Source organism: Trichechus manatus, unplaced genomic scaffold, assembly GCF_000243295.1.
Source record: "Trichechus manatus latirostris isolate Lorelei unplaced genomic scaffold, TriManLat1.0 scaffold00001, whole genome shotgun sequence".
NCBI lineage: Eukaryota > Metazoa > Chordata > Mammalia > Sirenia > Trichechidae > Trichechus > Trichechus manatus.
Genome location: NW_004443937.1, coordinates 26600272 through 26612236, shown reverse-complemented (window position 1 = coordinate 26612236; position 11965 = coordinate 26600272). Strand labels below are relative to the sequence as shown.

Here is an 11965-nt window from a genome sequence, read left to right as displayed (position 1 = left end):
AGAACAAAATAGTTTCTCATTCAACGGTTACTACAAATGTTGCCCTGTGACAATGGTTAACGATCTCACAACACATCAACAATATCCTTAATCAACCTTGGGTTCCCTATCACCAGCTTTCTTGTCCCCTTCTGCCTTCTGGCCCTTGTCACTGGACTACTGTACATCATTAGTCCCATTTGGTTTTATGGGGCTGTCTACTCCCAGGCTGAACGGTGAACCTGGGAGATAACTTCACCACTGAGCTAAAAGGGTATCTGGAGCCATACTCTCGGGGTTTCTGCAGTCTCCTTTAGGCCAGTAAATCTGGTTTTTTTTTTGTGGGTTAGAATTATGTTCTACATCCTTCTCCAGCTCTGTCCAGAACCCTCTGTTGTGATCCTGGTCAGAGCAGTCAGATCTCATTTTATCAGTCTGCCTCTTAAACATTATCTCACTGAATAATAATGTCGCAGAGCTGGACTTCCAGAGGATTCTCTAGCCATTTATATCTTGCAGCTCCCTTCTCATCAAGCAGAAGCTGACCAGGCCAGGCTTTAACCTCTTCAGATCACCCTCCCTAGAAAATATGGAGCCCACACAGGTCTGTTAGGACCACGGTAGAACCCTGTCTCGCTCCTTCCTGATAACCCTCAACTTCTTACAAAGCAGTTCATTTTGAAGGATCTTCAGTGCAGTACTCTCTCTCTAAGGAGACTCTCCTGAGTCACCTGACCAACATGTAGTACATAGACTTTAGCATCTATCTCCACATTTATCTTCCTCCTCACCTGCTCATGCCTCTTCTCTTCATTCTGTGTCTATGGCGTGTCTTCCCACACCCCATTCTTCCATGGAAATTCCCTAGTTACTACTTTTGATAACCAGTGAGGCTTTTCACTTGGCCCAGAGGGACTTCTCCCCAGGCAGCTGTCTGCTAAGAGCCTAAATTCCTAGGCTAATTCTCATGCATATTCCATCAAGTTTCTGCTAATGTGATCCATTGTCGAATTTCAACTCATAGCTACTCTATAGGACAGAGTAGAACTGCCACCTAGGATTTCCAAGGCCGTAATCTTTAGCCTCATCTTTCTCCCATAGAGCCTCAGCCGCTGACCTTTCAGTTAGCCGCCAAGCACTTAACCACTGCCCTACCAGGGCTCCTTGCTAATGATACCAAAAACCAAACCCATTGCCATCAAGTTGATTCCTTATAGTGACCCTATAGGACAGAGTAGAGCTGCCCCATAGAGTTTCCAAGGAGCGGCTGGTGGATTCAGACTGCGTACCTCTTGGTTAGCAAGTGAGCTCTTAACCACTGCACCACCGGTGCTCCAGTGATAGTATATAGTATTTATCTACAAAGCTGGCTGCTCCTAAACCTAAAATGTTACAAGAATTGTGCCGTCCTGTGTAATGTGAGCCGTGTATATAATTTAAAAAATTTCTAGTAGCCACAGTTAAAGAAATTAAAAGAAACAGATGACATTGTACTATTTTATTTAACACTACCACATAAAACATTTAACATCCAAAATATTTCAGCATGTAAACATTATTTTGAAAATAATTGAAATTTTTTTTTCTAGTAAGTCTTCAAAATTCAGTATGTATTTTACACTTACAGCATATCTCATTTCAGACTAACTGCTGTATTGGACAGAGCAGTTCTAGAAAACACTTTCTAGTGACTCAGATCTTGCTATGCAACATACATGATGGGATGGCGACTTCATTGAAAAGACACAGGTTATCAACCCTCCTTAGAATCCTTATGCTATTTACTTCCAGGGATCTGGATTTTTATTTTCCTTCATGTTCAAGTTGTTTTTCTTTTTCAGCTCTAAAATAGTTTTGGTAGCATTTAGGGTGGGCTCCATTCTCAGGCATTGTCATTTTCTGTGAGTTGCCATTAAGTCAGTTCCGAACTCATGACGACCCCTTGTGTTCAGAGTAGAACTATTCCGTAGGGTTTTCAAGGCTGTGACCTTTCAGAAGCAGATTGCCAGGCCTGTCTTCAAAGGCACCTCTGGGTGAATCTGAACCACCGACATTTCAGCTAGTAGTGGAGCGCTTGACCATTGGTGCCACCCAGGGGCTCCTATTGTTAGGCATATGGTTTTCTAATTTCTTGGCACATATTATAACTCATTTCTGTCTATTTTAATTTGAGTCCCATAAAGATTATCTTTAATATTGAAATGCTTATATTCTTATAATCAAGATTTATGCAAATTTTTACTTCCAAAAAACCAAAACTAAATCCTTTGCTGTCGAGTCAAATTCCAACTTGTAGTGACCCTATAGGACAGAGTAGAACTGCACCATAGGGTTTCCAAGGCTATAAGTCTTTACAGAAATAGAGTGCCCCATCTTTCTCCTGTGGAGCAACTGATAGGTTTGAACCACTGACCTTTCCATTAGCAGCCAAACACTGAACCACGGCACCACCTGGTCTCCTAGAAATTTTTATTTAGGCATCTAAAATATTCTGTGCATGTGTGGCCTGGTATAATTTTTCGTACTTGAAAACTGAGATCTGCAGTACCACTGCCAAAGTTCCGTGCAGAGAAATGTGTATCTTTGTGGCTGAGGCCAGACCAACACATCCAGAGGATTTAACTCTGGTGTGACATTCTAAAAGAGACAGTAACCAGAAAGGATGACTTCCAGAAGGGAGCACTTGGGAAGGTTGGAGGAACTTGAAATTTGACAAGAGAAGCTCGTTTAGCTTGGGGAAGAGAAGACTGAGGGGATCATGGAAACTATTCTTAAATGTCTGCAGGACTGCCAACCAGGGAGAGGATTACATGTGTCCTCAGGGGGCCCAGAGGGTAAAAGTCCCACTGGGTAAAGGCTACAAAGAAAGGCAGACCTTAGATTCTACATAGACAAGACCTTGACCCTGATAACATGTCCAAATGGAAATATGCCTCTCAAAAAATAATGCCTCTGTTTTGTGGTAGATACTGCAGGAGGCAAGATTTATCTGTGATGGTTTAGAGGGAATCCAGGCCTCAGGTAGATGTCCTATGTATCATCCAATTCTGAGAATCTATCCCAGTGTCATTTGTCTTTTATGTCCTTTTCCTATAGCTAGAACAACAGAGGCAGCAGTTGCTTACTGAACGCCAGAATTTCCACATGGAACAGCTGAAATATGCAGAATTACGAGCCCGACAGCAAATGGAACAGCAGCAGCATGGGCAGAACCCTCAGCAGGCACACCAGCATTCAGGAGGACCTGGCCTGGCCCCACTTGGAGCAGCAGGGCACCCTGGCATGGTGCCTCATCAGCAGCCCCCTCCCTACCCTCTGATGCACCACCAGATGCCGCCGCCTCATCCGCCCCAGCCAGGTGAGAGGAAGGCTCTGCTCATGCATAAGACTTGTGATTGTCCCTGGGGCACAGAGCATCAGAGGATGTTTTCTGTTACTGTTCAGAACATCAGCTCTCATCTAGGAAATCTGTAGGCCAGTGAGAGCTGGTGTTAGCCATCACCACATAAAGCCTGCCATGTTCTCTTTGCACATGCCCTTTGCTTGAGTCAGTCAATCCCTGAATGGGCAGTACATCCCCTCCCTAAAACCAAGCCCATTGCTGTCAAGTCAATTCTGACTCATAGCGACCCTATAGGACAGAGTAGAACTGCCCCATAGGGTTTCTGAGGAGTGGCTGGTGGATTGAACTTGGGACCTTTTGGTTGGCAGCCGAGCTCCTAACCATTGCACCACCAGGGCTCCCAAATATATCCCAGAGTTCCTTAAAATTTATCCTTGTGTACAACACACTTTTTAAAAAGAATACTGCAGTGAACTGTCATGACCCAGCTTCAGCAGTCATCACCTTTTAACTTTTCATTATGGAAATCTCCAACCATAGACAAAAGTAAAGAGAATAGTATAGTAATCCCCTATATACCTGTTGCCCACCTTCAGAATTACTGACATTTTTGCCAATCTTGTTTTATCTGTTACTCCTCACTTTGGGGAAGGGGATAAAGTTCAAAATGTATCCTTAACAGTTGAAAATCTTATTCTTCAACAATGTTTAACAGTTTGGCTGCTAACCAAAAGGTCAGCAGTTCGAATCCACCATCTGCTCCTAGAAACCCTATGGGGCGGTTCGACCCTGTCCTATAGGGTAGCTGTGAGTTGGAATCAACTTGACAGCAATGAGTTTATCATTATACCCAACAAAATTAAGCATAACTTCTAATGTTAATTAAATATGTTTTGAATGTTTGGTTGATTTGAGTCAGTATTCAAATGAAGTCCACACAGTACATTTGTTGATATGTCTCTTAAATCTCTTTTAATGTGTCACAACATTTCACCCTCCTTTTTTTTTTTTTTTTAAATACCATTTATATGTTGAAGACACCAGAATCTTCCACACTGGCTGTGCCTGATTGTACACTCAAGGTGCAGTATGTCATTCCGCATATCCTCCTCTCCAGCTCCCTGCACCCCCATTTCCCATAAACCAGAGGATTTTCTCTCAGTATTTCATCAGATTTTGGTTCACTTTTATTGGCCAGCTTTCTTCTTTGTAATGTTGGTTGTCCCTTTTTTGTGACATTAAGATGGCTCATTGGTTGCAGTGTTGTCGTACTGATCCATCCATTACAAACTTTCCCATCAGACTTCACGTAATGATTTTAGCTGCCATTGATAATTGTTGCCTAGATCAGTTATTTAATTAAGTGTTGCATAATGCTGATTTTTCTAAATTTATTATTTGTTTCACATTTATTGACAGTAATTCTTTTATTTAAAAAAACAAAACAAAACAAAAACTTTTCTTTCAGCAGTCATTTATCCTGAAAATCAGTCCATACAGAAAAGGCTGGATAAATGCTTGCTTCTTTCCCTTTATTTATCAGTTATCTGAATAATAGTTGTTAGCCCCCAGTATCCGAAGTTAACAGATGAGGGCTTTTTCCCCCCTTTTTTTGTTGTTGTTGTTACTTGTTTTTTGTTAGTGTTGTGAATTTATATGTTTTTGCATATTTGGTGTGTTTCAATTTATTATGGACGTTTCTTTTTGATGCTCAACGTGTCTCATCTTTAGCTCATAGGAGTCTGTCAAATTAGCTCCTGTTCACTACATCTTAACCAACTTGAAAGTTAAACGTATAATTCTTTCAGACTTAACTACCAGCATCATCACCACCTAAAATGTACCTTTAATTCCAACTTATTGCAGTCCTCTTCTTAGAGGGCAATATCTAGAGGTGTGTGCTAACTGCCTATTATATTGTTTTCATCCTATAAAATTTTTATGATTTAGTAATGTATAGGAACTGTTGTTTAATGTGCCAAGTGCCTAGGCAGAGCTAAAGCTTGTGCTTGTTGATGTGGAGTACAAGTGCTCTGGCCGAAGCACGAAGAGACAAGCTAAGCTAACTATAAAGAGACCTTTGGAAGCCTGACATGAGTTGGCTTAACTTCTTCAAAGGACAGATTTTGTATTTAAATCTCCTCATGGAAATAACTAGGCGTCTTTGCTGAAGGAAGCCATGACTGAATATAAAACTACAATCTACAACTTGTATTATCAACATAAATCTTTTATTCACAACCTAAAACATGTTTTAGGTGATGGTTTTTATTGGCTTTGCACAAAAACTGGGCTAGGTTGGCTTTGATTGGGGTACATTCATTTTCTGACACACACAAAACTATTAACTTGCAGTTGTGGGATTTACTACCGCCACCTGATCTAAATGATATTTTGGATATAATCTTCAAAATGTGCCATGCTCAGGACACAAGGTACTTTATTCCTCAGTCCTTCTCTCTCTCCAGTTTAAAGGATCTTAAATTCTCTGTAGGAGGTCTAACTGTCTCCAAAGTTACGCTTTCAAAAGATACAAATGCTTAACAGAGTGCTGATCACAAAGTAATTTTTCAGAAACAGTAGTTATTTTAAAATTCAATTCCTAATGCATTTAGTTGGGATAGATGTTGAGGGGGAGGTTCACTGTGGCTACTTGTGTTTGGTTTGTGATGGTGTTAAAGCATCATCATCCTCAGTAATCATTCAAAGAGAATGTGTAAGGAGCACCAACATCTGTGTTTAACTCTCAAAAGATGTGCAGAGAGATGCTTCTGCCTTCTTCTCTAAGTTACACCCTGGTGATAACAGGTGTTTGTGTACTAGACCCTTCACCCACTTTACTTCTCTTACATCTCATTATCCTTTTACAGTTGAAGACCTGATGCAGGGCAGAGCCTCATAGCCTAGCTACTTGGTGGAGACACTGAGCTCCATCCAATTCCAAAGTGAGGCTGATGGCACGATGGCAACTCAGACATAGCTATTTTCTTAGTGAGGCTGTGCCAGTAAACTTAAGTTCATAAAAATAATTTTAGAAGAAAAATAGGTCATCTGTCTTTTTGCTTTATCACAGAAATAGGCTTTTCTAAAGTGAATTTGTAAAGGAAAAGATCAAATTGATGAATTTTTTTTTTAATCTGTGATGAGATAGTCTTTTTTATTGTTTATTGAAGTGTAGTGTACATATGGAAAAACGTACAAATCATAAATATTTAGCTTGATGAATCCTAAGAGAATATACCTGTGTAACCAACACCCAGAAGCCCCCGTCATATTCTTCCCAATTCCCTCCCCTCCCCCAGGTTATGACTATCTCCACTTCTAACACCCTAGGCTAGTTGTGACTGTTTTTGAATGTTGTCTAGAGGGAATCAGTGATTTCTGTGGGTGCTTCTTTCATTGAACACTCTGTATGTGAGATGCACCCATATTGTTGTGAGTGGTTAGAGATTGGTTTTTCTCTTTGCTGTACAGTAGTGCTCCCTTATGTGGTTTCTACCACAGTTTATTAGTCCATTCTCCTGTGGATGGACATCTGATTGGTTTCCAGGTTTTCATTATTAGGAAGAGTTAGTGCCACTGTGAACATGCATGCACACATGTCTTTTGGTAGACATGTGTTTACATTTCTGTTGAGTGTGTCTCTAGGAGTAGAATTGGGTATGTACCTAGGAATGGGCCATAAGACTTGTCTATTTTCACATTAATCGATGCTGCCAAAATTTTTCAAAAATGGTTTTGCCAATTTATACTCCCTCTAGCAGTTTGTGAGAGTTCCGGCAGCTCAAGGTAATCATTTTTCATAATTGGCCCTATTGTAGGGTTGCTTTGAAATTCAAATATAAAGTTAAATCAACTCTAAGTGTTAGAGAGTAAACTTAAGAACAATGACAAATTAAATTCACTGTTAAAAAGTTACCTTAATGTCACTAGTTCAGGAAAAGCTAGTTCTAAAAGGTGAGTCTGATTTACCATATTCTAGAGTTCACATAAAGGGAATCCTTCAAATCAGAGCAGATGAGGTAATCTGTAGCATCTTGGGTGAAGAATGGCTTTAGTCTCTGATTTGCCACAGGTGTAAGAGCAGAAGGGGCCCTGGTGGCGCAGTGGTTAAGCGCTTTGCTGTTAACTGAGAGGTCACTTCGAACCTGCCAGCCGCTCCTCGTGTTAAAGATGTGACAGTCTGCTTCTGTAAAGATTACAGCCTTGGAAACCTAATGGGGCAGTTCTGCTCTGTCCTGTAGGGTTACTGTGAGTCCAAATTGACTCAGCGGCGACAGGTTTTTGGTAAGAGCAGAGCTACAACAGTCCTTCTAGTTAATGTTTCCTACGTTCACGAAAAGTTAATAGAGCACGAACGGCATTTACATTAGAGCTAAGGATAATTATTTGGGTCAGTTAGCTAGCTTTTGGTTTTTGGCTAAAATTTATAGTGTGTGAAGAGGGGAGGGTATCAGCCTCTGAAAGCCAGCAGGGTTTGGGGGAAGTGGTAGGGAGAGGGTCAAGACAAATTTATGAGAGTGATTCATTTGTCCAGATCTCTAGCTTCTTAGCGTTTATGTAATTATGTATGTAAGTGACATGAAATCTTTTCTCAGCACAACTGGCGAGCAATTTAGTGGTAGAGCTGTTAACATAGGAGCTTAGTGCCTTGAACCTGTTGGGCTGTTGGTCACACACCAGAGTGGCTTGTATAAACTGACACCTGTGTATGTTCCATTTACTTTGCACCTCTGCCTCTGCAGTCTAGTATTCCCCCCACCCCACCACCACCACCACCACATTTACTTAATTGAAATGCTTAGAATTTTTGTATAGAGAATAGTGTCTGTGCACCCTTCTCTCTCTTCCTCAGCTCTTATTATTTGGTCCTACTACTAATTCACCCAGGAACTCAAGCTTTTCATAGGTTCCCCCTCTCCTCCCGATGAAGTGTCCCTAGTTTGTTTGTTCCTACCCAACAAAAGGGCAAAAGAAGTGTCCATAGTAGCATATTTCTGGTTTAATTTGGCAAATGGAAACTGGAGATGGGCCACATTCATCTTTAGACCATCCTTAGGTTTTGCTGGTCTTTGATAAAATAGACAGCACTGCATTTCATCTCTTTTCATTTAAACTGTAAAATAGTGCGATTTCATCAAATGATTCTTAAAGCCTTCCTCGTTCTCCCTGTGAGGCTACCATTGCAGATGGTAGAAGATGAGTAGTCACAGTCACAACCAGTTCTTGAGCACATGTCGTGTGTCAGGCATCATGTCAGTTTCAAGGGCATATTCTTCCATCTTCCTTCCTCCTTAGAGAAAGGGAAAGGAGGCAAAGTACTTTTTAGTAATTGAATATTTCACATGACTGATGCTTACCCCCGAAAAATTTAGCACTTATGTTTATGTAAATAAATTGTATGGAACATTTTGTAAAATGGATTGCATTCTTCCAGTTCTCATAAAAGAGTAGAGTACACCAAACACATTTTAACCCATTCTTTGTGATTCGATATTATCATTATGAATTTCACACTAAATTTTCCCTGAAGTGCCTACTTTTTTTTTTATTGTGCTTTAAATGAAAGTTTACAGTTCAAGTTAGTTTCTCATACAAAACTTAATACACACACTGCTGTGTGACCCTAGTTGCACTCCCTCTACTGTGACAGCACACTCCTCCTCTCCACCCCGGATTTCCCATGTCCATTTAACTAGCTCCTGTCCCTTTCTGCCTCCTCATCTCACCTCTGGACAGGAGCTGCCCATTTAAACTCATGTATATACTTGAGATAAGAAGCACACTCTTCACAAGTATCATTTATGTTTTATAGTCCAGTCTAATCTTTCTCTGAAGAGTTGGCTTTGGGAATGGTTTTAGTTTTAGACTAACAGAGAGTCCAGAGGCCGTGTCTTCCAGGGTCCCTCCAGTCTCAATCAGACCATTGAGTCTGGTCTTTTTACTAGAATTTGAGTTCTACACCTCACTTTTTGCCTTCTGCGTCAGGAACTCTCTCTTGTGTTCCCTGTCAGGGTAGTCATTGGTGGTAGCCGGGCACCATCTAGTTCTTCTGGTCTCAGGCTGATGGAGTCTGTGGTTTATGTTGCCCTTTTGTCTTTTGGGCTGATATTTTCCTTTTGTCCTTGGTGTTCTTCATTGTCCTTTGCTCCAGGTGGGTTGGGACCAATTGATGCATCTTAGATGGCCACTTGCTAGCTTTTAAGACCCCAGATGCCACTCACCAAAGTGCGATGCAGAATATTTTCTTTCTTTTTATTGTACTTTAGATGGTTTACAGAACAAATAGTTTCTCATTAAACAGTGCGTACACATACTGTTTTATGACGTTGGTTAGGAACCCCATGACATGTCAGCACTCTCCCTTCTAGAACTTGGGTTCCCTATTACCAGCTTTTCTGCCCCCTCCTGCCTTCTAGTCCTTCTCCCTGGGCTATTGTGCCCCATTAGTCTCGTTTTGTTTTATGGGGCTGTCTGATCTTTGGCTGAAGGGTGAACATTGGTGGTGACTTCATTACTGAGCTAAAAAGGTGTCCAGGGGCCATACTCATGGGGTTTCTCCAGTCTCTGTGAGACCAGTAAGTCTGGTCCTTTTTTGTGAGTTAGAATTTTGTTCTACATTTTTCTCCAGCTCTGTCCGGGACCCGCTGTTGTGATCCCTGTCAGAGCAGTAAGCGGTGGTAGTCAGGCACCATCTGGTTGTACTGGACTCAGTATAGTGGAGGCCATGGTAGTTGTGGTCCATTAGTCCTTTGGACTCATCTTTCCCTTGTATCTTGTTGTCTTCATTCTCCCATGCTCTCAAAGGGGTGAGACCAGTGGAGTATCTTAGATGGCTGCTCACAGGCTCTTAAGATCCCAGACACTACTCACCAAGGTAGAATGTAGAACATTTTCTTAATAAACTTTGTTACACCAGTTGACCTATATGTCCCCTGAAAACCATGGTCCCCAGCCCCCTGCCCCTTCTACTCTGTCCCACGAAGTGTTTGGTTGTATTCTTAGCTTTTGGTTTAGTCCAGTTGTGCTGACTTCCCCTGTCATGTATGTTGTCCTTCCCTTCACCTAAGATAATTCTTGGCTACTATCTAGTCAGTGAATACCCCTCTCCCCCCTCCCCACCCTCGTAACCATCAAAGAAAGTTTTCTTCTGTGTTTAAATCTTTTCTTGAGTTCTTATAATAGTGATTTTATGCAGTATTTGTCCTTTTGCAACTGACTGATTTCAGTCAGCCTAATGCCCTCCAGATTCCTCCACGTTATGTTTCACGGATTCATCATTGTTCTTTATTGTTTCATAGTATTCCATTTTATGAATATACCGTAATTTGTTTATCCATTTGTCTGTTGATAGGCAGCTAGGTTATTTCCATCTTTTTGCTTTTGTGAACAGTGCTGCAGTGAACATGGGTGTGCGTATATCTATTAGTGTGATGGCTCTTATTTCTCTAGGATATATTCTAAGGACTGGGATTGCTGGATTATATGGTACTATTTCTAGCTTTTTAAGGAAGCGCCAAATCAGTTTCCAAAGTGGTTGTATCATTTTACGTTCCACCAGCAGTGTATAAGTGTTGCAGTCTCTCCACAACTTCTCCAACATTTATTATTTTGTGTTTTTTAGATTAATGCTAGCCTTGTTGGGGTGAGATGGTATCTCATTGTAGTTCTGATTTGCATTTCTCTACTGGCTAATGATCATGAGCATTTCCTCATGTGTCTGTTAGCCACCTGAATATCTTCTTTGGCAAAGTGCCTGTTCATATCCTTTGCCCATTTTTTAATTGGGTTGTTCGCCTTTTTTTTTGTTGAGATTTGCAGTATCTTGTAGATTTTAGAGATTAGGCGCTGATCGGATTTGTCGTAGCCAAAAATTTTTTTTCCCAGTCTGTGGGTTGTCTTTTGTTTCAGTGAAGTCTTTTGATGAGCATAAGTGTTTGATTTTTAGGAGCTCCCGGTCACCTAGTTTTTCTTCTGGTGTTTGTGCATTGTTACTTATGGTTAGTATTCTGTTTATGCCATGTATTAGGGTTCCTAGCATTGTCGCTATTTTTTCTTCCATGATCTTTATCGTTTTAGATTTTATATTTAGGTCTTTGATCCATTTGAGTTAGTTTTTGTGCATGGTGTGAGGTATGGGTCTTGTTTCATTTTTTTGCAGATGGATATCCAGTTATGCTAGCACCATTTGTTAAAGAGACTGTCTTTTCCCCAGGTAACAGAGTTTAGGCCTTTTTCAAATATCAGCGGCTCATAGGTCGATGAATTTACATCTGGATTCTCAATTCTGTTTCATTGGTCTGTGTATCTGTTGTTATACCAGTACCAGGCTGTTTTGACTACCGTGGCAGTATAATAGGTTCTAAAATCAGGTAGTGTGTGGCCTCCCACTTTGTTCTTCTTGAGTAATGCTTTACTTATCTGGGGCCTCTTCCCTTTCCATATCAAGTTAGTGATTTGTTTCTCCATCTCGTTAAAAAATGCCAGTGGTCATGGTCTCGGGCAACATCTATCTCAACTGGCATGACACAGCTTATAAAGACAGTGCTCTCTACATTCTACCTTGGTGAGTAGTGTCTGGGGTCTTAAAAGCCTGTGAGCGGCCATCTAAGATACTCCACTGGTCTCATCCCTTCGGGAGCA

At 41.0% G+C, this 11965-nt stretch overlaps 1 protein-coding gene across 6 annotated transcripts in view; it reads left to right on the top strand.

Moving 5' to 3' along the window:
- The window catches only part of SMARCC1 (SWI/SNF related, matrix associated, actin dependent regulator of chromatin subfamily c member 1), a 168542-nt gene that overhangs the window by 140793 nt on the left and 15784 nt on the right, over positions 1-11965 (top strand). For all 6 annotated transcript variants that reach the window (XM_023726484.1, XM_004368479.1, XM_023726487.1 and 3 more), the window contains one exon: positions 3076-3337. In XM_023726484.1, coding sequence (XP_023582252.1) covers positions 3076-3337 — 262 coding nt within the window. The remainder of the gene's footprint in view (positions 1-3075; positions 3338-11965) is intronic.